The sequence below is a fragment of the Myodes glareolus genome, chromosome 10, assembly GCF_982192425.1.
Source record: "Myodes glareolus chromosome 10, mMyoGla1.1, whole genome shotgun sequence".
NCBI lineage: Eukaryota > Metazoa > Chordata > Mammalia > Rodentia > Cricetidae > Myodes > Myodes glareolus.
Genome location: NC_142035.1, coordinates 11,592,148 through 11,619,126, shown reverse-complemented (window position 1 = coordinate 11,619,126; position 26,979 = coordinate 11,592,148). Strand labels below are relative to the sequence as shown.

The 26,979-nt window shown below is 46.9% G+C and overlaps 1 protein-coding gene across 6 annotated transcripts in view; it reads left to right on the top strand.

The window, feature by feature from the left end:
• Positions 1-26,979, top strand: part of Slc9a8 (solute carrier family 9 member A8) — a 54,697-nt gene that overhangs the window by 17,264 nt on the left and 10,454 nt on the right. For 5 of the 6 annotated variants that reach the window (XM_048441133.3, XM_085696990.2, XM_048441136.3 and 2 more), the window contains 8 exons: positions 198-256; positions 1,962-2,045; positions 4,033-4,134; positions 5,082-5,116; positions 9,435-9,578; positions 14,736-14,874; positions 16,950-17,055; positions 25,613-25,729. In XM_048441133.3, coding sequence (XP_048297090.2) covers positions 198-256; positions 1,962-2,045; positions 4,033-4,134; positions 5,082-5,116; positions 9,435-9,578; positions 14,736-14,874; positions 16,950-17,055; positions 25,613-25,729 — 786 coding nt within the window. The remainder of the gene's footprint in view (positions 1-197; positions 257-1,961; positions 2,046-4,032; positions 4,135-5,081; positions 5,117-9,434; positions 9,579-14,735; positions 14,875-16,949; positions 17,056-25,612; positions 25,730-26,979) is intronic. The other variant, XM_085696992.2, reaches the window with a different exon arrangement.

The following is a 26,979-nucleotide window of genomic DNA, read 5'->3' as shown; positions in this document are numbered from 1 at the left end:
TGTTTGCCTGAGATATAATTGGGAAACTCGATGATTTACCCCACTTCCTGGCAATTCCTGTTCTTATTCTCAGACCCGGACCTGCAGAGCTCTAGGACAGCCTGCCCTAGTGGGTACCACCCAGTCTAGGGCACTGCCCAGTCCAGCCAGGTAACCTTAGGCTGTGTTTCAACTCAACTTTCTTTTCTCCCTTCTAGGTATTCTCATGGGAGCAGTTATAAAAATTATAGAGTTTAAAAAGCTGGCAAATTGGAAGGTAGGTTTGACATAATCACAGCTTCTGCTTGTCATTGTGTGTGTGTAGATGCATGAGCACATGTATGGAGACTAGAGCCCACTAGTTTTGGGTGTCACATGTTCCTCTGATGCTATCTACCTTATTTTTTTGAGAAAGGTCTCTCCTGGCCTAGAACTCATTATGTAGGCCAGGCCGGAAGGCCATGAAACTAGAAACCATCATGTCTCTGCATCTCTGGTGCTGGGATTCCAAGTATGCACCTTATCTTTATGTTTAATTGCCGGGGATAGATTCCTCTTCTGTCTCCTGAGTGCTAAGATTAAAGTTAAAGGAGTTGCCACCAGACTTGGCTTGGTTGGTTTTTTTCAAAACGGAGTCTCTCTATATCCAGGAATTGTCAATCCTCCTGTCTCAGCCTCCCCAGTAACTGGGACTACAGGTGAATGCCATGGACCCTGCTGGGCGGTCGTTCGTTTAATGTGGTGCTGAGGGTGGAACTCAGGGCCTTGAGCATGCTAAGCATGGACTTTACCACTGAGCTGTACCCCTATAGCCTGTATTTGTTTCTCTAAGTAAATTAGATGCAGATGAAGTCAGGGGTACTCCAGGGGCAGAACCTGGTACTGTAGCCTGGGCTACAGATTAAGGTGCTTGTGAATACTTAGGGTTTGAAAAGACCCAAGTGGGGGTGTGGGTTGAGAGATGACTGTGGTTAAGAATACTTGCTCTATTCTGAGGACTGGGTCCCAGTGCCCATGCTGGGCAGGCAGTTCACAAATATCCATTTACTCTCTGGGGACCTGACCCTTTCTTCTGGTCTATGCACACACACATGCACCTACATTTTTGAGATTTATATATGTTTTGTCTGCATGTATGTCTGTGTATTACATACATGTATACCTGGTCCCCACAGAAGCCAGAAGAGAGCATCAGATCCTCTGGAACTGGATAATAGATGGTTGTTAGTCTGCATGTCAGTCTGCATACGGGAATCAAACCTGAGTCCTCAAGAGCAACCAGTGCTCTTAAGCGCTGAGCTGTCCCTCTATCCCCAGGACAAATCTTTAAACAACAACAAAAAAAAGAAAAGAAAAGAAAATGAAATTTAGTTTTCTTGTCTTTTGTTTTATTTTTGATGGTCAGTCTTGGGACATGGCCGAAAGGTGCATGGAACCTTCCCATGGGGTCTTCTCTGGTCTGTCCTCTTCTGACTTGCAGGAGGCTCCCTTAGTTCAGTCAGCATAAGGCCCTGACTTCAATCCCTAGCACCAAGGAAACATGAAACAGCAAATACCTTGTCTCTGGGTCTGTGTCTTTTCCTCACTTCTGTTCTTACCCTGACCTTGGAAGACCCTATTTCCAAGTTAGGTCACAGTCTGAACTTCCTGGTGGACTGGATCGGGGAGAGGAACAGTGCAACTCTACTGTAGATAGCTCCTCCTCTCCCGGAAGCTCTGGATGCTCGCCCTCCAAAGCATCCACAGGTCTTGGAGCAGTTGGCTCTCTTTCACTGTGGGTTCTGAAAATAAAGCTCAGGGCTGTTTGCCGGCCCTGTGCTGTGTGTCAGAGGCAATCAGTGATTTATTGTCCCTGCATGGTTTGTCACCAGGTGGCTGCTTCAGTGATGTGCATTTCTGCCCTGAGCTCTCCACTGACTGATAGCTAGGTCTCACGGTTGTGCACTCCCACTCCTGAGTGTCGTTCCTTTTTGACTTCATAGGAGGAAGAAATGTTTCGCCCCAACATGTTTTTTCTTCTCTTGCTCCCGCCCATCATCTTTGAGTCGGGATATTCACTGCACAAGGTAAGGTTCACCTGGAGCTTAGGTGGGGGTGGGGTGCTCCTTCGAGTTCGGTACCTTTAACAGCAGTGACCCCTTGTTGCTGATATGCTGATCCTTCACACAGTTCGAGCTTCTGGGGCAGCAGTTTGAAAGAGTTGGTGGCCATGACAGGGTGCAGCAGGCTGCGCTAGCAGAAGGCTATTTATTTATTTATTTATTTATTTATAGATGAGATCTCATTGTGTGGCCCTGGTTAGCCTGGGCCCTGGCCACTTTGTCTCTGTTGCCTGAGTGGTAGGATTAAAAGTGTGTACCACCACACCTAGCCACAGTACATCCTCTTAACTTTTAAACCATTTCTACCCCCACCCCCACCTCAGAGGATACTCTTGAAGTAAACCTGACCCTAGTAACAAGGAGCAGAAATCTTGGTCACTAAACCCTTGATGCCTCCTAAGTGGAGTCTGTGAGGGTCTAGTAACTTCATTTCCTTCTCATGTGGGAATGTGGGAACTTCCATGCTGCCATAACTGAAATATTTTCTCTTTTATGGTTTGGGTTCTTTAGAGTTAGGGTCTCACATAGCCCAGGCAGGCCTGGCACTTTCCACGTAGCTGAGAATGATCTTGAACTCTGATCCTCCTGCTTACACCTCCCAGGTGCTAGGATTACAGGCCTACCTCAGCACCTGTTGTGTGCGCGGTGCTGGGGTAACCCAAGGCATCATGCATGCTGCATGCGAGGCAAGCACTTTACCAGTTTAGCCCTGCCCTGCCGAGCTTTCTGCCTATTTCATGCTGCTAATACAGCATAAAGGTCTTTCTGACCAAGTGAAAGTGAGGGCATGGCCCCTCCTGGGTGTGGTTAAGGAGAAGGTCTTTAAATATGAGGGAGAGGACAACCAGAGGCATCAAGAAAGGTCCAGACCGACCCTGGCTAGCAGAATAGACAAGGTCACGAGGGAAGAGAAAAAGGGAGCGCGAGAGAGAGGCAAGCTGATCAAGAGAGATCCAAGAGCAGAGCCCAGAGCCTATGGCCAAATGGCAGAAGAAAGAGAAGTGGGGGAAGGGAAGGGGAGCTCAGGGACTGGAGAGGTTTAGGGTAGGGGACAGGGTGAGAAATGCTGGGAGGAGCCTGGACTCTGTAACAGGTGTTTGTGATGCTGAAGAGCCTGGCAGCCAGCTTCCACTTTGATGTGGTAATAGGCACTCAGCCTTTGTCCCAGGTTTCTTTGGTACCTAACACTGATTATTGTTCTGATCTTTGAGTTTAGGTGACTTCAGAATGCACCTTTTAATTGAATAAAAGAAAACTGTGATAGTGTGGATTTAGATTGAGACCAAACATGGACCATGGTTGATTCTTTCCACACCTGTGAATTGAGCATCGTCCATATGACTGATGTGACTGATGTCATTGTCAGTCAGCTTTACATAAGTGAGTGCTGCAGTGCAGCTGCCTTGAAAGAACACAACCAGATCCCTTATGAGAGCCAGCGGGGGGGGGGGGGGGGGCAGGAACGGGACACAACACGACACACAGGACCTCTCTGCAGGAGGTTTAGTATGAAGCACACAAAGCAGGATCAGGGCACACCCTGTGACTAGGGCCCAGGCGACAAGGTGACATGCTGATTCATGAAGACACAAGCCTTCCCAGGTTCAGCTAGGGTTGGGGCTCACTAGCATCTCAAGTGCAAGTGGGAATCAAGGCAGAGGCAGCACCATCAGACTGAGCTTTTGCAGATTACTCTGGAAGTGGTACACAGTAGAGGGAAAGGGACTGGGAACAGGTGAGACTGGTTAGCTCTTTCCTTGTTTTAGGGTAAGGGACCTGTGAGACAGGGAAGCTGGGAGACAGTGGCAGGGATTCCAGCCAGCAGGGCAGGCAGGGGTGCCCTGACCTTTGTAGGAGAGTTCAGCCTTGGAGAAGGCACAGTTGGGAAAAAGCTATTTTGGCTTCCCTGACTCACCAGTTGGCCTCTTGTCCCTCTGTTCCTCCTTCCCAGGGGAACTTCTTTCAGAACATCGGCTCCATCACCCTCTTTGCTGTCTTTGGAACGGCTATCTCTGCTTTTGTAGTAGGTGGAGGAATTTACTTTCTGGGTCAGGTAAGCAAAACACCCCGATGACCTTGAAGATCTTCTATTGGAGGGTAGTGCAGGGTGGGGCAGGAGCTGTCTGGTAGTGTGTGCCCTCCTTGGAGGAAGTCCCTGCTCATGCATGTGTCTAGGGCATCTGGAATTGAGGGGACTGTAATCACCCCCAGATACTTGATTCTACTTGCAAACCCGTCTCTTCATTGGAATGCCATGAAGCAGAGTAGTGTGCAGTGCTGCACCTGAAATGATACAAGTGGCAGTTGTTTTCCCAGGGCAACTGCAGTAGGGCCAAAAGCTGTTCTTGGGTGAAGATTTGCGTTTAAACAGAGCTGGCTATGAATCTGTTCTCTCAGTTCCCTTGGTGCTCCTTGCCATTGTGAGCCCTTCAGTGAGGCAACAGCCCAGGCTGTAAACATTAGTTTACTTCAGCTAGAACAAAAGCCTCGGAAGGTGACACTCAGACCTTCACAGTGCGTGCTATGCTGTGCTGTACAGCACCTGTTCTTGTGTCGTGTGCAGAAAGCTGAGCCACCCTGTGCTGAGAACAAACCAAGCTGAGGGTACAGCGGATTGCTGTCCAATGTGGCTGCTGTTTCTCTTGGTAGCCACAGCCTTTTCCTACTGACTGTGTTACTTTCATGGCTAACTCAACAGCCAAGATCAAGTGTGCCCTGCAGCTTTCCTAGATGCTCACCTTCTCTGCTCCCTCGGGGTCAAGGGGAGCCCCCTTTCGAGCAGAGGATCACAGCTGCCAGACTGGAAGAAGGAGAATTGTGCCCGTCCTTGGGTCTAGGTGCCCATGCATGCTCACAGCAGCCCTTTGGGGTTTCCTTTCAGTGGGGACTGAAGATAATGTCCTTATTAGTTGATAAGAAAGCACTGATGGACATTTTTTTGGCTGTTCTCCAGGGAATTTTTTTGTGTGTGTCTGTGTGTTTGTGTGTTTTATTTTACAGGCTGATGTAATCTTTAAACTCAACATGACAGACAGGTAAATCTTTCACACTGTAATTTTCTCATGTGACTGCTGTTCAGGCCTGGGACATTTTTTGCACGTGGCTTCCTGGGTGTGGTCCTTACCTCTCTTCCCTCTGCCTGACTTGCCAATGTTTTCAGTATAGAATCTATTCTGAATTAATTATCTCTGAAATGAATCAAAATTATATTGAGGCTTTTGAAGACCCTTGGTCACAACATTGTTGATTGAAATGATTGATCTCATTTATGCTTTGGAGGGAATGACTGGCCAGTTAACTACCCACCCATATCCCAGTCACATCATATACTCTGTCCTTCCATTAGGAATTGTCTTCAGAGCTGGGAATATATGTATAGCTCAGTGGCAGAGCCCTGGCCTGCCACTTACGAGGTCCTGGGTCTAGTCCCTGGGGTCTCGTAAGCAAACAAACAAAAACCTCAGTTTTCTTTATAGCCATTGTGAAAGGAGGTTGCCTTCCCAATAAGTATGAAATGGGAGAGAGTGACTCTGGAATTTTCACCAGGACTAGGGGAAGCAGGCAGGAACCGGCCTTGGGATGGACATCTTCTCAATCTGAAGCCACCCCAGAAGACACTGCAGTGACCTTCTGCTCAGGAGGCTCTTAAAATCTTAGCTGCATCCCAGAAGGCACCAGGTCTAGAGTTCCAAAAAGATCCTAGCCCAGTGCAGTTGAGAAGTCTGGATTGTGCCTTGCTCTGTGTCCCTGTGTCTACTCTCAGCACCTATCAGTGGCCGAGTGGGGAGCTGAGGAAGAAAGCCAAGTAGTTAGTTCTAGATCATTCCTGTGAACTAAGACTGTCAGACTTTAGCTACAGTGTAGCACCTTGGACCAGAGCCTCAGAACCTGTTCATGAAAATGGGTCACTGATAACAAGCTTGGTCCTCAGTGCCCATCCTTCACCCTCCCCAGGCAGGAGAATTGGAGCTTTTGTTGTTTAAAAAAAGAAAAAGTGTTCCTTGTTTGTTTATGACAAGATCTTATTCTGTAGCCCAGGTTGCTCTGGAACTCAATATGTAGCCCAGGCTGGCCCCCAAACTTGAGACAGTCCTTATGCCTTAGCCTTCCAAGTGTCAGGATTACAGATGTGTGAGCAGCCCAGAAAGATTGATGCATAGACAAGCAGCCGGAGTCACCTTCCTTCCTACAGGAGCCTGAAGTACAACAGAACCAGAACCTGGTGTTTTCTAGGTGTGCTGGAAAGGAAAGGAAATGCCCGGAGCACTCTTGACATTAAGAAAGGTGTGGGCTCTGCCTACTTTTGGGGATATTTGTGAAAAAGCAGTGTTGATCATTGTCTAGAATGAAGTTAAAGCCAGGAGTTGGTCATTTGTGTGGAGAGACAAAAGCAATACCTTTGACTGAGTGGGTAGACCTCCAGCCAGCCTTCCCCTGTGCAGATGTGCCCCTTTCTGTTGGAGGCTCTGTGCATTGGATGGAGACTGCTGTATAGGACAGCAGAGCCTTAACAGAGGGAAGTGACCAGGGTAATGGAGGTCTGATGGTGGCCACAGGTGAGCTCTGCTATCTGCAAGGGATAGCACTCCTCAGCTCCTCCTGATTGCCATGTGAACACATGGCCTGCAGGTACTAAATGTTTAAAAAGTTTTTCTCGGGGCTGGAGAGACGGCCCAGAGGTTAAGAGCACTGACTGCTCTTCCAGAGGTCCTAAGTTCAATTCCCAGCAACCACATGGTGACTCACAGCCATCTCTAATGAGATCTGGTGCCCTCTTCTGGCCCGCAGGCATACATGCCAGAACACTATATACATAATAAATAAATAGATGTTTTTTTTAAAACAAAGTTTTTCTTGTGCTGGGGGTGGAGCCCAGGACTTCATGTGCTAGGCAGATGCTACATGTATGTGCTGCTGCTCTGCTTTACAGAAACCTTCAGGCCGGACATAGTGACCCATGCCTTTAATCCCAGCACTCCAGAGGCAGTGCAGAGTTCTGCGAATTTGTTATACAGAGAAACCCTGTCTTGAGGAAAAAATAATATATATAAATAAATAAATAAGTAAATATCTATACTTCTCAGCCAAAAGGAAGTCAGTTTCTGTCTCTCTCCCTCTCGATCTCTTCTTCCTTCTTTCCTTTCTCTCTCTCTCCTTCCCCCTCTTCCTCCTTTCCCCTCACACACAGACACACATACACAGAGTATGGATTTTAGAAAGCCAAGTTATAGGTGTTTCCTGGGACTTTTCCAATTTTGTTTTTGTTGTTGTCATGTAGTACATCATATAGCCCAAACTGACCTCAAACCTACTGTGTAGCTAAGGATGACCTTGAATTTCTGATCAAGTGGTGGGATTATAAATGGACACCACCATACCTTGCTTCAGTTCTACTGTTTGCTTTTTGAGACAGGATACCACTATGTAGCCCTGGCTAACCTAGAAGTCACTTTATACTTTAGGCTGGCCTTGAACTGGAACTAAGGAGGAGATTCGCTGCTTCTGTCTGGCATTAATGTTGTGCCACGCCGGCTCATTGCTCCAGTTTTTGAGTATTGACAACACCAATTTTCCCACAGACCCACAGGCTGCCTGTCTCGCCTCTGCTCTTCTGAGAATACAGCCATGGCTGGTGGCATGGGCCTAGCCACAGGTATCTCTGCTGGCAAGAGTTTGCCCTTAGTAGATGGCAACAACTCTCCAGCTTGTCCCTGCTCCTCCCCAAGTCCCACCCTGTCCATCTTTCCATGTTTTGTTGGTGTCACTAACTCTGAAGGAGAGAATAAAAGAACATGTTTTTAGCTTGAGCCAGTTGCTTGAAGCCTTTCGAGGACTGGGTCCTGACAGTGGATTTAGAACCAAGCTGGCCAGACTCAGGCCTTTTGAGGCCTTGGGGCTCATGGTCAACCCTTGCCAACTGAGTTTCCTGCGGGCACCACTGTCCTGTGCTGGCTTTTCCACCAGGCATGGACCCAGTTTTGTATTCTGAGGAATATGACTCAAACATCGAGACCCTGTGTAGTGAGCACCTGCACCTGCAGCTCCTCCCGACTTGCATCTCCAGCATCTGTGTCAGTGCTCCCTCTGTCCATCCCTCCCCAGGCATGCCTGTGGGCCCTGATCCCAGAGTTCTGGTTAAGAGGCTGCAGTAACAGTAACAAAGTACCTTGGCCAGGCATCTCTCTGTGTACCTGTAACCCAGCAGGAATGAAGTTCATATCAAAAAGGGTTGTTGGCTCATAGGGCTGAAGTGCCTCAAGCATGATGGCCCTAGCTCAGCACCCTCCAGGACACTCTCAGAGGTCTCAGACCAGCTCTCCCCTCACTGGTGTCCACCTCACATGGAGCACAGGCAGCTCCAGGCACTCCTCACTTAGGGTCAGTCCGCTCCTAGTGACCTGGCAAAACTGGTCCAACCTTGTGCACTATATCCACTCCCTGGAAATTGGGAAGACAGCACCCAGAGGCTGTGGGTGTTGGGCAGTGAGACCAGAGACTGTGTCCAATGCACTCCATACAAGACCCCTGCAGAGCACAGCCCGCTGTGGCCTCCTTTGACACAGTTGAGATGTTCATCTTCCTTGATGTTACTGTGGGTGATATCTCCCAAGTGCTAGGGTTACAAGTGTGTACCCCTCAGCTGTTTTGTGATGCTTGGGATCAAACCGAGGGCCTCCAGCATGCTTAGCAAGCACTGTAACCCTGTCCACATTGTGCTTCCTAAGTTGACCTGGGCATTGCTTATTGCTACACCCTCCCTCAAGGCCAGAGGCAGTGGCTCTGAGCTAGACAGAAGGGCTTGGGGCCAGATCCCACATGCTAAGGAGATGTTCACTAGTGAGCCCTAGAGGCTGAAAACCTAGTAGGCGGATGACCAGTATTCGGGCATTGGACCTTATGATCAGGCACTGCCTGTGAAACCTGAGGGCCCAACTTCCAGTCAACAGCCTGGGCTGCATCTTCTGGTGGCTGCTCGCTTTTGGCACCTTCTTGGATGTTGCAAATCTAAGTGGAGGCTGGTCTTGGGCACAATTGGCACAACTGATCTGGTAGTAGAACAGAGGTCAAAGCCTGTTTATAGGATTTTCTAGCTGAGAAAGCTGAGCAGCGTGTACTAGGGTAAGCAGTCTTCTGAGCAGCGTTGGCCAGAACAGAATACAGCCCTTCTGCTGTGATGCAGGCACTCTCAGCACTGTGTCTAAGCCTTTCCGCTCCTGTGCTGGGCAGGGGTCGGTGGGAAAGCCCACCCTCTCGCCTGGCCCTTCAGCTGCCATCTCAGCATCACATCCAGAGCACATCTGTGTGCACCCAGCACCATGCTTTACAGAATCTGCCTTGCTTTTCTCCTTGCAGTTTTGCGTTCGGCTCCCTGATATCTGCGGTTGACCCAGTAGCCACTATCGCAATTTTCAATGCACTGCACGTGGACCCTGTACTCAACATGCTGGTGTTTGGAGAAAGCATTCTCAACGATGCAGTCTCTATTGTCCTAACCAAGTAAGTAGGAGAGAGTGGAAGGTCCCAGCACCACTCTGATGCCAGTACAGAGGTTAGTCCCATGTGATCAGCTCTCTACTACCTCTGCATAGACTGTGTCTCAGCCAGGCTGCTGTAGGGAATTGTGTCTGTGTTTCTCAGCATCCTCGAAGGGCTTCTCAGAGGTGACCTCCCAGGTTGTACCTCAGCCTCTTATGCAGTGGGTCTGTGGTATGCTTTCTTGATGATCGGTGGCAGCCAAGTGAGGGATTAGTGTTCAGGCAGCATTGCTGGAGTAGTGAGTGCAGTGTGGGCCAATGTTGCGGGCTTGCTCAACCCTATAAGAGGCCATGGTGCCATGTCCAGCTCCATAGAGACTAACTGCTTACAGAGGGCAGAAGTGGAATTCCAAATGATTGTGAACTGCAGTGTGGGTGCTGAGAATCAAACCAGAGTCCTCTGCTGAGCCATCTGTCCAGCTTCCTCCGGCTGTGAGATAAAGTCTCATGTAGCCCAGGCTAGCCTCAGATTGACTATGTAGCCAAGGATGACTGTGACCTGCTGTTCGTCCTGCCTCCACCTCCCATGTGCCAGGGTAAGGGTCCTGCTCCACCACATGAGGTTGAAAAATGAAAGTCCATATTCCCTGGGGTTGCTGCCTTTGATGGACTCTGAGATTACACACATGTTGCAAGGCAAAGCACAGGTTTTCCTGTTGACCCCACCCAGCCATGTGACTCTCTGCCTCTCTGAGCTCCTGAACAGATATGTCCCTCATTATAGTGTGATGGTAATATGGCCTTGGCCTCACATTGAACTGAAGGACTGACCAGGTGAGTAAATGCAGCCTACCTCCTCTAGCCCTGCACTGTTCTTATGAGGTCATCTCTTCACCAACTGCTGCAGGCAGGGCTTGCCAAGCAGTGCACAAGTGCAAGAAGTCCTCCTCCGACTTTACAGAGCCAGACTTCAGAATGTCTGTTATTCTAAGGCTAATACATATTCTTCATAAAACGGTAGAAAATGTTGGCTTGCAGTTATTATCCTTAAAGTGGAGGTAAGAGGGTCAAGAGTTCAAAGTCACTGGGCTTAGTGACTCACACCTCTAGTCTCAGCACTCTGGAGGCAGGGGCAGACAGATCTCTGAATTCGAGGCCAGCCTGATCTACTGAGTGAGTTCCAGGACAGCCAGGGCTATACAGAGAAATCCTGTCTCAAACTAAAATAGAATAAAACAAAACTGTCTAAGGTATCATCATTTTCTGGGTGTCACTCTGCTGTCATGTCACCCACTGCCCTCTCACTGCCCTCTTGATAGAAATGCCTGTAGATTTAGGTAGGAAGTGGTGAGCATCATACATACGGCCTTTAGAGCTTTTCTTCTGTAAGATATTTTCTAAAAGTTTAACTTAGTTGGTACAGTGTTTACCCAACATGTACAAAGCCCTGGGTTCCGTCCAGAGCAGCACATACAGCGTGCATGGCAGCACATAGCTATAATCCCAGAATTTGGGAAATAGATGCCGGAGGACCAAAAGTTAAAGGTTATCCTCTACTACATAAGAAGTTTGAGGCTAGCCTGGGCTACATGGGGCCTTGTGTCCAAAATAGATTTTTTTCTAAAAGCTTCTTCTCTTTGCCCACATCCCATCTCCTGGTGCACACACTAAATGATATGGTAAGGAATTACCTGCTTGTAGGTGATGGCATAAGCTATTTTTATGGTTAGGAGCAGAACTCAATTGCTTTGCCTCTGAATTTCTTTGAAAACAAGTTTGTCAGTAGGAAAATATCAGTTTTCTCAGGCCTCTGTTGCACAACTGCCAAGTTGAAGAGATATTTTTAAAACAAATGGGAAAGGTTGTCATCATTATACATCTTACTGGAAGAGTGACTTCAACGGCCACCCGCATTAATTCCTGCAGGTGACTCTGGATTATGTATATCTAGAATGGGCAACTTCCTTTTTCATTGTCAGGGCCACCTCCATTACAGTCAGATTCTCTGGACAGCAAATGCTCTAAAGGTTGTCCACCTTCTGCGTTTGTGGTTTAGATTTCAGTTGGATGTGACTTACTTGGTCCGTGGTGGGCCAAGGAGAAGTGGTACGCAAGAGAGGGGCAGTGGCAGGAATGCCATGGAGGATTCCAGAAAGGCTGTCTTATGCTCCAGGCCAGTGAGCATTTTCAGACAGAAGCAGGAAGAATGGAGATAGAAGGCTTGTCCCCTTCTCATTGGCCTCTGAACTTCCAAAACCCAGCTGCTGTCCCTCCCGGTTCTGAGGGGATGCCTGTCAACAACAGTTCTTTCTAGTGTGCTCAGGCCTCTCGCCTACATATGCAAACGCAGGGCCTCCTTCCATGTTGCCAGAAAGCAAAGCCCTTCTGGTTCTTCTTTAACTCCTGGGTTGATTTTAGCTTTATTTATTTACTTGGTGGTTTGGCAGGGTTTTTTGTTGTTGTTGTTGTTTGTTTTTGTTTTTGAGACACAGTCTCCTGACATAAGCTGGTCTTGAACTCCTGATCTTTCTACCTCAACCTCCTAGTAGCTCCTTTCTAGCTTTAATTTGCTGTTATCACAGTTTTTCCTTTTGTCAGTTGCTGGGGAGGAAACCCCATCTTATACCCTGAGGGTGTCAGTCTCTTAATTTCTTTGGTGCTCCTGTAGGCAGAAGAATGCTTGTTTGTTTCCCGGCTGCCCACACCTGAAATAATCACACAGAAACTATATTAACTACAACACTGCTTGGCTAATCGCTTAATCATATCGCTAGCTAGCTCTTATATCTTAAATTAACCCATTTTCATAAATGATTAACCCATTTTCATATATTTTATAAAATATAAAAATATTTTATATTTTACTTCGAGGACCGGTAAAGTTCCTGAGATCAGTCTGCTTCAGTTGCTACATGGCATCTCTCCAACCCCACTTTCTTTTTTCCTCAATCTCTGGTTGGAATTCCGGCCTTGTTCTATTCTGCACTTTAATAGGCCCAAAACAGCTTCTTTATTAACCAATGGTAATAAAACATATTCATAGCATACAGAGGGGAATCCCATATCATGATCCCAAGCCACCTACTGGTCCTTGGCTATGACAGCCAGTTATTCTGTGGAACTCTGCTCCCTGCTCAGTAAGCAGGCAGCAGATTAGTGTGTTCCAACCAGAAATATAGAATGCTGAGCTGCACAGGGAGATTTGAGATGGAGTGTGTTCATGAGGGACACTGAGATGGATCACTAGAGTGATAAGTAGTTTATTGGGAAAGTTGCTAACACCGTGGATACCAGAGGCCATGGTGGGGACTCCAAGAACCTTTCAGGCTCTAGCATCAGAGATACCATGCAGGGTCTGGAGGAGTCAACCCATGAGGCAGAAGTAGGAGTTTAATTTTTATACTGTTCTAAGGATAGAAAAGTTTCACAATATAAGCCTGGATGGAGGCGCTCTGATTTCCAGGTAGGAGGCAGGGGAGGGAGTGGAAGCAGCATGTATGACCACCAATAGGCCCTGGTTTGGGGAAGTCTGTTATCCAGGGACTCCCAGTGTCTCAACAGGGTGTCTGTAGGTGGGGGGGGGGGCTGCTACACGTAAGTCCTGAGCAGCAGCTGGGCTCTCCCACTGCATTCTTACAGTTATGTGTGTGGTCCACTGTGGATTTGTTCAACCAAATCAGCTTCCAGTGAGAGCCCTTGTTGCTCCCACATTACTTAGTTGATCTGCCAGGAAAGGAGGAGTGGAGGAGATGACACAGGAGCCCAGGAAACTTAGGTGAGGAGTTCTTTTCAGTTAATATTTTTATTTATTTTGTATGTATGTGTGTACCTATATGCACACAGTCCAAAATTGGAACTCAGAGCACATCCTTCAGCAGTTGATGCTCAGGTTTTGCCGCAGGCACCTCTGTCTTCTGGGCCATCTTGCCCTCAGAGGGCAGACTATTTGTGAGACCTCTCAGAACTGTTTCACGTTCCTCCAGCCTGTGCATCTGTCACCAGGGATCTGGTTATCTCTTCATCTGAGGTCGGTCTCCTGTCAGATAGAATACCAGTTAGTGAAGCTGAATGGCTCTTAGTTTGTTGCCTGATTCCACAGACACACATGAGTACCTCTGACAGGCTGCGCTGTGCTTTGCCTGGGACACAGAACAGGATAGAGAGAGTCTCACTGTAGTTGCCACATGCTCTGAAGGAAGAGATGGCTCAGAGGGACCTGGAAATGGGTTGGTCTGCTCAGGAAAGGTGTTTTAGGGAAGGAGGGGACTGTCTCAAAGGACAGGTAAATTAGCAGAGCCAGGGACAGTGAAGAATGCCCTGCAGAAAAAGGCCAGTGCCCATGTAGGACACCACAGAGGAGAAAGAACTGAACAGAGCTGTCAGGGATTGGCTATGCTGAAGCTTTGGAGCAGCTGTTCCTTGGCAAGTGCATGTTAAGGGGATCACTTCAGCTGCTGATGCAGACCTGTCTCGAAGACAGATATAGCTCAGAGAAGGGTGGAGGTGTGGACTGTTAACAGATAGACCCAGGACGGAGAGTGGAGGACCCTCTGTGATGCTATCAAGAGCAGCTCTCTATGAATGGTGCTCTTCCCTTTGGGAACAAAGCCACTTTGACTGGCTTCCCACAGCTGCTTTGGCACAATGAAAGGGAGGACCTTCCAGCTCATCTCTGGGCTCCCTGAGGCCTCCTCTCAGCCTGAAGCCCTGTCTGGGCTTTATGGTAGGATTCCTATACTCAGAATGGTTGAGAGGTGAGGCCTTCAGGGTGAACCGCTGGCCCTCCCACCGTCCATGGGCCCTGCACTGGCTGCTGCTCTCCCATGTCCACCCCTGGGCAGTTTCCTCTGCCTGAGAATCCTTCTCTTAAATGGAAACCCAGTCTACATTACATCAGGAACCTTCCTCAATCACCCTCTCCCCAGTCTGAGTTCGATGTCCACCCTGTTTTCACAGCCTTTGACCCTTCCCCCTCATTCCCAGGGCAGCTCCTGAGGACATCGCCTTTGCCCTCACCTCTGAGCCCCAGAAACCACCTGGACAAGTAGGTGACCATAGAACATGGAGTGATGGACAGAATGCGGGAAAGAAGGGGGATCCGGAAGGATCAGTTGTGCTCAGCTGCGGCTGAGGACTCCGTCTACAGCATTCTAACTCTCTCTCTTTTCTTCTTTCCTAGCACGGCTGAAGGTCTAACAAGAAAACATATGTCGGATGTCAGTGGGTGGCAAACGTTCTCACAGGCCCTCGGCTACTTCCTCAAAATGTTCTTTGGCTCTGCAGCACTTGGCACTCTGACTGGCTTGATTTCTGCATTGATATCCTTTTAGCATGGGAGCATGGGGTGCAGGGATCACATGGATGGCATCCACTCTCACTATTTTCTCCTCTTCCTCAAAGGTCCAATTTTAATCTAAAGCTTTTTAAAGGAAGGTTTTGTGCTAAACTGTGGTTTGAGAAAGACTCTGAACTCAAGGACTCTTACATTCAACCTCTGAAGTGTTGGGAGGACAATTTCTCTTCTAAACATCAGCTGGCCTTGAGCTTTGTGTCCTGCTTAAATGACAGGTCTTCCTGCCGTTACTCAAGGACACCAGTTTCTTTCATTTGGTTCTTTTTGTTTGTTTGTGGTTTTTTTTTTTTTTTTTTTTTTTTTTTTTTTTTTTTTTGAGACAGGGTGTCTACATAGCCCTAGCTGTCCTGGAACTCTGTATGTCTGACTAGGCTGGCCTTAAACTCACAAAAATCCATCTGTCTCTGCCTCCCAAGAACTGGGATTTGAGGTGTGTGCTACCACTCCTGGCAGGGATGGCATTTTCAAAGCCTTGCTGTTAGGGTGGCAGGTTTGATCTGACCCGCTGCTGCTGCTGCAGGTTGAGACACACAAACAGATGACGTCATTCTATCACTGCCATGGTTCTCACACCCAGGAAACTGGGAATTTTCTTAGCCACCGTAGGTTGTATGTGGGTTTTGTTTGTTTGTTTTTATTTTAAGATTTATTTTTAGCCAGGTGGTGGTAGTGCATGCCTTTAATCCCAGTATTTGGGAGACAGAGGCAGGTGGATCTCTGAGTTCAAGGCCAACCTGGTCTACAGAGTCCCAGACAGCCAGGGCTCTGTAGAGACTGTCTCAGAGAGAAAAAGAGAACAGTTGTGAGCTGCTGATACGGGTGCTAGGAACTGAACTCAGTGAGGTGGCTATTCACCACAGCCGTCTCCCTCGCCTAGAAGTGTGGTGCTCTGACCATCTTCCCTGGGTGAGAGTTTATCTGGAAGGATGGCAAGGGCTTTCAGAAAGTACCGCCCACATGGTTTGCACTGTGAACTGCTTTCCAGGTGAGGGCTGTCAGCCAGAGAACAGGACTCTATAGCAGTGAGACCTTATTGCTGGTGACAATTTAACTGCAGAAATAGGACAGGCTCCAGAGAAGTTTGGCAACTGGCCCATGTCCCCAGAATGGCCACATGGCCCTCCTGAAGCAGTTTGTCTCTCAGCTAGCTGGAACACTCTTGCCTGGTTCTGAGTATGTTTCTTACCATCCTGGCTATGTTCTGGTCTGTTCCTCTGTCCAGAGCTGAAGACTGATTTGAGTTGATAGCTGTCAATAAGCAAAATGAGAATGTAGCGTTTCCTCTAGTTTTACAGCTCAGCAGTTAAGAGCACTTGCTGCTCCTACAGAGGATCCACGTTCAGTTCCCAGCACCCATACGACAGCTCACAACTACCTGAAACTCCAGTTCCAGGGGATCAGACACCCTCTTCTGACCTCTGTGGGCACTGTACATATGTGGTACGCAGACATACAGGCAAAACACTCATACACGTAAAATGTAAAAAAAAAAATTAAAAACATGCCAGAGATAATGATACATGCCTATAATCCCAGCATTCAGAATTCATGAGGTAAAAGGATTCTCACAAGTTTGAGGCCAGTAATGCTGCATTATAAGATCCTGTCTGAAAGAGAGGCAAAAGGAAGAGGAAGAGGCAGAGAAGGAAAGAAAGAAAATGGCAGTGAATGTGGCTGCCTTCAAGGAGTACATATTGTAATGAGGCAAGAACATGGGAACTCAGCTTCAGTTGGGCCCTCTGCTCCTAGGGGCATGAGTGGTATTCTGCAAGGACAGGAAGGACAGGCCTTTCAGCAGGGCGATGAGTTCTTGGAGAGTAAGCAGTTGGGTGAGCTGTCTGCAGCCACAGCTAAGTCAGTGTCTCTGAATGTCTGTCAGGTTCTTGTTTCTACAAAGAAAAACAATTCTGTAGTGAGAAATTCCCTACTGTAACTGTGCCAGGATCAGCGTCTTTCTCACTGCTCGTCTGCTTTATATATCTGTGCCTTGCCTTGCGTTCCTCCAGTGCCCTGAGCCTTTCTCCTTGACACCTGTGCCACGTGCTGAAGCACATTGACCTGAGGAGAACACCTTCTCTGGAGTTTGGCATGATGATCATTTTTGCTTACCTGCCATATGGGCTGGCAGAGGGAATCTCACTCTCAGGTAAGGTATACTAACCAGCACGCTGTGACCGTGCCTAGAGACAGTAACCAGCGTGCTGTGACCGAGGCTCAGTGTTTTACCTGGTGATGGAGGTTTTATCAGGTGAACTGCTTTCTCTTGGCAGAGATAATGGTGCTGTGACGGGCCCAGTTTTACCACAAGAAAACCTGAGGTTGAAGTGTAGTACACTGTGGGGGGAGGGGGTGATGCAGGCAGAAGGGTCAGGAGTTCAAGGTCGTCTTCCACCACACAGCACATTTAGCCTGGGCTTCATGAGATCCTGTCTCAGAAACAGTCAAACTCTGAGATGGCTCAGCAAGTGCAGGCAGTTGCCACCAAAACTGATGGCCTTAATTTGGTCCCCAGAATCCCCATAGTGGAAGGTTGAGAGCCAACTCCAACGTTTGTCCTCTGCCCTCTGCATGTGCACATATTCACAAAAACATAGACAGAGGGCAGACAGACAAAGTAGCTAAATCAGTGTCAGGGGCTAGAGAGATGGATCAGTTGGTAAAGTGCTCGCTGTGGAACATGAGGATGAGAGTTTGGACCCACGTTGCTCAAGTGAAAGTTAGGTGTAACAGCATGCGTGTGTCTGGAACCCCAGCACTGGGCACTGAGACATGGAGATTCTCAGAGCTTGCTGGCCAGTCAGTCTAGCAGAATTGATGAGCTCCAGGTTCAATGAGAAGCCCTGCCTTAAAAATGAGATCAATAGTAGAAGACACCTAAAGTCAAACTCTAACCTCTACATGCACATACATACAAACAGGCATGCAGATGCCCATACAGAGCATGTATACACCTGTACACAGCACAAAAGCAAAGCAAAACACTTGGTGCTGTCATAGCTGGAATTAGAGCAGTGATGTCTGGACCCCTGAACTGAGGCTCAGAACCGGCTTACCCAGCTTCCTTCAGCAAGCTTCTCATGAAACCACACGCTGCAACAGGATAGCACAGTGGGGCTTACATGCAGGAAAATGTATTATTTGTTTTGATTTATTTTTTTTTTTTTTTGAGACAGGGTTTCTCTGTAGCTTTTTGGAGCCTGTCCTGGAACTAGCTTTTGTAGACCAGGCTGGCCTCGTATTTGTTTTGATTTTTGAAGTGAGAATTTAGTCCAGGCTAGCTTTGAAACTAACTCGAAATCTTCCTGCCTCAGCCTCCTTCATAGCTGAGGTGACAGATGGGTGCTCCCTCGCTGGCTGGCAGTTAGATTTTAACCTTGCCACCCCTGGAGTGAGTATCCAGTTGACTCCTTACTCAAGGTTGTGAGGTTATGAGACTTAAATACTGACTCCCTGAACCCCATACTTCCCAGGTGCATATTTCCCTGCTGTAGGAGGAGGGGCTGTCCACTGAGCACCGGTTCCTGCAGCCTTCCATGCTGTGGGATCAGTCAGCAGCCCGTCTTTTAGCTTTCTGCCCCAAGTGGTGTAGATCCTGTGTCCACTATTTGACTTGCAGGTCTAGCACAAGCTCCATGCCTTGTTCCCAGGTGCAGGTACAGCTGAATGAGAAGGGCTCTCCTTGACACCAGGACTCCACCCTTAGGTGAGGGCTGTATGAGGAAGAGAAGCAGCACACAGGCCAGGCTGAACTCTGCTGTGGGAAGGAAGGCTTCTCCTTTAAACTGCAGTGGGTTGCTCTCTACAGTAGTAAATAGCAGCCATCCATGTTGGTGTTCTGTTGAGTTTAAACTACAGTGGGGTTTATCGGGTAGGTCACTGCAATAAAAGCAGCCTTTGATGTATGGTGTTCTGTTGAGTTTTGATGGATGTGTGTAGTCACAGGGCCCTGGTCAGATCCCTGTGTCTTCTGCAGTCACCGTGAACTGCATTGTTAATAGTTCTTTCCCAGATGTCACTAGGTGACGTTATGTGACATGTAGTCGTTGGTGCCTGATCTGTCTATGACAGAGGTGGCAGGAAGCACTAGCGCACTATCTCATTCAAGGAGGGAATCAGGGTTTCCACTTTGGCCTGTGAATATTCTCAAATGTTTTTGATCATGTGATGTTGCTAGGTGATGTGATGCATAAGAGTTTTACTTTTTTGTTGTTATTGTCTTATTTGTTTTGAGACAGGGTTTCTTTGTCACTCTGGAGCCTGTCCTGAAACTTGCTCTGTAGACCAGGCTGGCCTTGAACTCACAGAGATCTGCCTGCCTCTGCCTCCTGAGTGCTGGCAGTAAAGGCACATGCCACCACCACCCAGCCTCAGTTTTACTTTGTTAAGAACTGTTGAGTGTTTGACTGTCAGACCTACAGAGAGAAACCCTGTCTCGAAAATCAAAAACAAAACAACAACAACAAAAAAACCCACTTACTTGTGTTTTTCCAGCAGATCATGGGCATATAAAATTTTTTAAAAAGGTTTTTTTGAATGTAGCTAATTCATGTATTTTCCCAAAAGTGAGCCTTAGTGGCACCATCCCCGACCTCTGATTCTTTGGGCCTGTACAGTGATGGTTTAAGTAGTTGAGATTGTCTAAGGGTCAGGGTGGTCGGGCGTGGAGAGGCTTCATGGGCAGACTCCTGAGCTGTCCCTTGGAGTGCCCATCTGGACTCTCCTCGGTCAAATTCAGCATCCATATGGTAAGAAACTCCATCTCAGAAGTGAAGATGCAGCTCTGGTACTTTCCCATACCAAGTGTTCTTGGTGTACTTAACCCTGGTCCAGTGCAACATAGCCACCTGCAGCCCTTTGCCTAGACTGCCCCCTACTGGAACTGAGCAACACTGTTCTGGACAGATCCTGGGAAATTTCCACACAGGCTGCTTCCTGAGCCTTCACTCTCTGTAGCAAGTTTTTATAGTCCCTTCTGCCAATCACAACAGCTCTCTCTTTGTAGCATGACGGAGTGGTGGTTCAGCTGATGGAGCATTGTAGCTTGGGTTAACATTACATTGAGATGAAAAGCATGTTGATGACCTTTGTCTAAGGCAGCCCTTAGACAAAGTGCTCACAGGCACTGGACTTAGTAGGGCCCGAGAGCTTGAGACCACTCCCTGTTATGGCTCCCTCCTAGTCCATGGGTGCTTCTTGATGCCGGTTGCTGCTATAATGCTGGACAGAGGGGCCCAAGGCCAGGACCTCACATGTGCTGAACGTGACTTTCCAAACCTGCATCCCTGCCTGCTGTCACATTTTTGTAAATTTTTATTTATTAATATTTAGATTATTTTTTTGCATGTTTTGTTTTTTGATAACATGGGCTTTCTATTGTGTAGCTCTGAGTTTCCTGAAACTCATCACAGATCCGCCTGCCTCTTTCTCTCGAGTGCTGGGATTAAAGGTTTGCCTTTAATTAAAGGCTTGCCACCATGTCTGGCTGATGGAGAAACTCTGTCAATCAATCACATCTAGTTAAGGCATAGCTACCAGGGGCCCAGGAAGAAAAACTGGGAGGACTCAGGTGCGCGCTCTCTCTGAGCGGCGCTCACCTGGCAGATAGGAAGTCAGACCTCCCACTCTTGTAGCGTGAATTTCCCCTTATAACCATTAAAATATAATTGTTATTCTTGAGCTGGCCTGGTTATTTAATGGACCAATCTAATTCGCAACACCTGGCTAGATTTATTGTTGTATGTGATTGTGCCCCACATAAGTGCCTGGGAATTGTGGGTGATTGTTAGCTACCACATGGGTGCTAGGGCTCACACCCAGGTCCTTTGCAAGAGCAACAAGTACCCTTAACCGCCGAGCCATCATGCCAGCCTCCTGGTGTCTGTCACATTTGATGGCTATGGTGATGCTGCAGGATGAGGGAGGGTCAGCTTTCCTAGAGAACACCTGCAGGGGCATAATGAGAGCAGGCAAAATTGGGGAGTGCTGGGGGTTCTTTGTCCACTGCAGCTCTAGGAAAAGCCCACTTTGTATTCACAAAGCAAGTGAGCAAGCCCTGCTCCTTCCCTTTGTTCATCTGCTCTGGATTATCTCCTTGTCTGTCTCCTTTTGCAGACAAAGTGGGAGCATAAAGGAAAGGGCTGCTTCCTGGGAGGTTGGGGATACAACATTCCAGTCCTTCTGTCATGTACACAGCACAGCCCTGTGGGGATTTCCAAGAGCAGGTGCTCTGTGGGGATTTCCAAGAGCAGGTGACCTGTTTTGCAGGGCCTAGTGTGTGGTCAGTTCAGTGGCTAGTGTGTGACACAGCTTGTGATCTTTGCCTTGCATAAGTGTAGTTGGCCAGTTTTAGCTGCTTCTCCAAAATGGTGGAAGCAAATTAAAATTTGGCTTGTAAAGTTTGATTTGTAGTTTCTGTATTTTGGCATCTTCAGTGGCTTTTAAAAAAACCTCAGTTTCCTTCTGCTTAGATGGGACTGAGAGTATCTTAAAGGTCCATGAGGCCATCCTTTATATCCTGGTTCTTAGGTGACAGTACCAGCCACACAGCCATGGAGCCTGGTACTGTGTGTGCCAAGTCTTCCTCTGTCCTGGCAGCCAGCTCCCAAATCACAATAAGGATATTTCTTATTAATTATGAAAGCTCAGTCGATAGCTTGGACTTCTTTCTAACTAGCTCTTACAACTTAAAGTAACCCATTTCTATTAATCTGCTTGCTGCCCCAGGCTCGTTTACCTCATCCATATACTGTCCATCTTGCTTTCTTGCTTCTGTGTCTGGCTGGTAGTTTTGCCTTCTTCCCAGTGTTCTCTCTGCCCCAAAAATCCTGCCCAGCTATTGGCCATTTAGTTTTTTATTAGACCAATCACAGTGATATGTCTTTACACAGTGTAAAGGAACATTCCACATTTCCTCCTTTTTATCTAGATAAAAAGGAAAGTTTTTAATGCTAACATAATAAAACTAAAAACAATAAGAACAATTATCAGGTAAGAATTACATTTACAATGTCCAACCCATTTATATTTGTTATATTTTGAGAAAATACTCCATTATTTATTCCATCTTGATGTGTCCAAAGCTCTGAATCTAATTTATCTTTTGTAATAACTAAGAAAAACTGCAGTTATAACTGCCTAGTCTTCAACTCCATCAAAAAGCCCAAAAGGATATAATATTACCTGTGTAAACAGGAAGTGCAGAGCAAAAATTTCCAAAACTATTTCAAAACTATAGAAATGACAGAAACAGCTGGCTGCCTAGACAGTCACCCAAACTTCCTCTGTAATGCTGGGGCATCCATCTTCAGCCTACGGCCTAGAATATCTGACAGATTTTTTTTCTATGAAGCAAGAATTTTGAAGGACTGATATACCTTATTTTGGCAATGTTTGGCAGTCACTTTCTTTTGTGTCCTGTTATCAATTTGGACAGCATACTGTCAACAGTTGAAGAAAGGACCATTTCTTGCCCAGTGGCTTACTTTTGCCATAAAGAAAGCAAACTCCATATGGAGGTTCTTCGATACCAATCATTTCTGAAGTAGATCAGTGCTGCCAGGAGCAGACATGTCTTACTGTCATAAACAACCTTATGTTATTAAAACATCTCAAATGCCATATTTTGTAGATCTGTGAACTGTTTGAAGACCACCTGTCTATCTCAAAAATCTCTGTTTTACCTTGAAAACATACCTACCACAGCTACAAGTTTGATTGTTATAAATGATTGATTACTAACCTGCATTTTTAATTATCTTAATTAGTTTGTAATAATAGCTTTTAAAGACTAGAAATTTATATTCCATTGTTAAATGAGTTGCATAGGTATAATATCTTAAACAATGGCAGAGGGCTGGAGAGATGGCTCAATGGTTAAGAGCACTGGCTGCTCTTCCAGAGGTCCTGAGTTCAATTCCCAGCAATCATGTGGTGGCTCACAACCATTTGTAATGAGAAGATCTGGTGCCCTTTTCTGGCCAGCAAGCATATGCAGGCAGAATGTTATATACATACATACATACATACATACATATATAAATCTTTAAAAAATAGCAGAAACGTAAGTATGTTCTAACAAATAACCTTAAATCTATATCAATATACAAAAAAATCCATAGCAATGTGAAATATTTAAGACTACTGGTTGTTTAAAAGTAGACTCAACAATTCACCCTTTTATTCCACCATTTCTATACTGTGTCCCCTCTTTTCCCTTCAGAAAGAGATCCCTGACTCTAATCTTTGTTTAGCTTTCTCCCTGACCATGACCAGTAACAATTTATGACCAACTCCCCAAATGATGACAAATATCTATAAATCCATCAAATGACCAAAAATCACCCACTCCACCTCTTGGGAATGCTAGACTGCTTCCTGTTGTCTGGGGGCTCTTTCATCTTTGGGGGACCCTAAGAAAATTAGGATAATGGCCAAGTCCTGGAGAATAGTCTGTGAGGGTGGACAACCTCAGCCAGCAGCTGTGAAGCTGTTCGGGATGCAGAACTCTGAGGAAATTGCAGCAGAGGCTCTCTAAGAGGCTGGATCACCTAGGCCGCTCGTCTTCGTTGGTATCTGGTCCCCTTGCTCTGAAAACACAAAAACCTTTAAAGGTAACGTAATATCTATATTAACATAAGACGGACTATGTGCTATACATAATCCAGCCAAAGATGAGTTTTTATTTCATGTTTGAGCAGGTAAAATATACGTGACATGTCTTGTAATATTTTTAGGTTTATTTCTTTTTGTTTGTAACCAGAATTTTCAGGGGGGGTCTTCTCTGATCAAATCAGATCTCCATCAACCTTGAATGAATCCACAGCCTTTCATTTTCTGTGGAAACAAAAGCATAACTTCTTCCCCAGTGTAAAATATTTTTTGACTTTCATTTTGAAGTTAAGACTTTTTTTTGTCTTTTTGAGACAAGGTTTCTCTATGTAACAGCCCTGCCTTCCGAGTGCTGGGATTAAAGGCATGCACCACCACCGCCCATCTAAGACATTGTTAAAATATATAGGGTGGTTTAATTTAGCAGTCCCTTCTACAACCCAATGTCTCTCATCAGCTGCTATCTGTTTGTTATCATTTTAAAATTTCAAAATTAACATATTTTATTAATTTGACCTTATTTAACATATAAGGTCAAACTCCTGTTTTATAATATTTCCCATCCTTACATGGATTATTCTTTTTTTTTTTTTTTGCTTTTCTCTTAAAGGCTACTTTATTTTTCAATTATTTTTTATGATTGTCTATACTCTGCTTTTTTTTCACCCTTAAGCCTACACACATTGTTAAACACACTGTAACCTGTTTAGAGTTTTTTCTCTTTGAATCTGCTTTACTGTGTATCTGTAATTTTTTCTGTCTACATGAGCAAAACCTTAAACCACTGCACAGCTTAGCTCATGGTACGCTAGTGACTCAAGCCCACAGGCAGTGACTGAGAGGTGCATCTCAGCACTGCGGCCTACATGAGAGACTGTGGGACTAGGAAGTCACATTTGGCTCTGTTCTTGTGTGTTTGCAGCCTTTTTAAAAAGCTTTCTCGGGTCTTATGTGGAAATATGTCCCCCACATTGGGTGCCATATGTTGCGAGTCTTCCTCTGTCCTGGCAGCCAGCTCCCAAATCACAACAAGGATACGTCTTATTAATTATGAAGTCTCATTCGATAACTTAGGCTTGTCTCTAACTAGCTCTTACAACTTAACCTGTTTCTGTTCATCTAAATGCTGCCTCGAGGCTCATTTACCTCATCTACATTCTGTCCTTCTAGCTTTCCTACTTCCTCCATGTCTGTCTCTCCACTTCTGTCTTCTTCCCAGCATCTTCTCTGCCCTGAAAATCCTGTCTGACTATTAGCTTTTTATTAAACCAGTCACAGTGACACATCTTCACACAGTGTAAAGAAATATTCCACAACTGTGATGTTCAGTTCATATCTCTCACTCACCCCTGACTATTGTGGGAGCAGGGACTGCACCACTGAGGGAACTACATACAGCTTGGAGATGGGGAGCCACTTGGCCAGTGTCACCAGCTGGCAGAGAGAGGCAAGGCCCTGGCCATTTCTCTGTAGCTTCTGAAAGGCCTCAGGATTGTGTGTCTGCATCCCCCCCGTCTCTCCCTGCCTCTGTCTCTCCCCACACTTTGTTCCTCACTTTCTTTCTCTGTCTCCTCCCTATTTTTGAGGCAGAGTTTCATGTGGTCCAGGCTGCCCTCATACTTGCTATTTAGCCAATGATGACCTTGAATTTCTGACCTGCTGTCTACTTCCCAGTTGGTGAGATTGCCGGGTGTGTCACCAATCTGGTTATGTGCTACTAGGGATGGGACCAGGACTTCTTGCATGCGAGGCAGACAGTCTACCAGCTGAAACTGCATCCCAGTTTCTTTCTGTGTTCTTTCCTTTTTATGCACTGGGTGCTTTGCCTGAATGTATGTCTTTGTACTGCTTGCAAAGCTGGTGCTCACAGAAGCCAGAAGAGGGTGTTGTAAGCTGCCTTGTAGGTGTTGGAAACCAAATGTGGGTCCTGTGGAAGAGTAGCCACTGCTTTTTTACCTCTGAGTCATCTTTCCAGATCCTCCATTTTTTTTAAATCCCTAATATTTGGGGTTCTGGGATCCAGGGAAGAGTGTGGTCTAATCTGCACACCTGTTCCTGTGCTGAATGTCATGTCTTCCCTCTGCCCCTCTCTCCAGGCATCATGGCTATCCTGTTTTCTGGCATCGTGATGTCACATTACACACACCATAACCTCTCCCCAGTCACCCAGATCCTCATGCAGCAGACCCTCCGGACAGTGGCCTTCCTATGTGGTGAGTCCCACCTCTGAGTGTCCACACAAACTGGGATTCCTGCCCTGATGAGGTGTAAGCTAGGATTTTTCCTTGGCAGCAGGGCCCAGAATCCTTCCAAGCTCAAGCAAGTACCATGCTCCTAACTCCTGGGTTGGCTCCTGTGGTTTTGTGATTCCATAGAAGATGTGCAATACTTAAGAAATGGACGTTTGATGCCTGCAGTTTATGACCAAAAATGGAACTGCTGCTAAACATTCCAGGTGTTAATGTGGAATCTCTACAGGTGTTCCTTAGAGATGATGCTGAGGTGGTTAAATGGCCCCACCCTTGAGTGGTGGGGTCTTGGGCTTTCCATCTAGGGGCACTGTGAGCTTCTAAATGAGGGCATCCTAGCCCTGAGGGAAATTCCAGAGCCGTGTTCCCCTCGGATGCGTATGAGGCCTGTCAAGCAGTGACAGTTGGAGCTTCCTCCCCCTCCATGTACCACATACCCACTCATGTTCATACCTGGAGTAAAGATGCTATCTTTAACCATCCCTTTAAACTGCTCAGGCGTGCATATGCGCTGGGGCTAGACCTCAGCTGCAATTTTAGCATTCCCTAGTGTTCAGGGGCATTGTTTCACTTTTGAGCCGGGGATGGCAGGGCTGTCTGCAAGGTAGGGAAGCTGGGTAAGGAGAGGCCAGATAACCCATTGTCAAGGTACAAGCTAGGAGACAGGCCTCTAGTGCTCCAGTGGCTGTTTGATCCATAGCTCCCCCCCCCCCCCCCGAGACAGAGTTTCTCTGTGACTTTGGAGCCTGTCCTGGAACTAGCTCTTGTAGACCAGGCTGGCCTCGAACTCACAGAGATCCGCCTGCCTCTGCCTCCCGAGTGCTGGGAGTAAAGGTGTGTGTCACCACTGCCCGGCTGATCCACAGCTCTTACCAGAAAGCCTTGGCCAAAGGCTCTGACCTGGTCCTCACAGGGTAGAGCAGAGAACAGTGCACCTCTTGGCTTCTGTTTCATGCCCCTGACTAGCTCTAGTTAGCACTCAGTTCTGGGACTGTACATGCATGCCATCTCCTCTGAAGCTCCATCACAGCATCTGTGGGAATTCACCAGGCATGTGCTTTCTCCTGGCCTGCTCTTAGTGAGGAGGTTAACCAGTGTACTAGGCTGCCTTCATGTAGCTTGCATTGCCAGAAGCAGCTTATGTGGCCACCCTGAAAGGATGGGTTAAGTCAACCACACTTCCCGCTCCTAGGGAGAAGTGGAGTAGGCCTGAA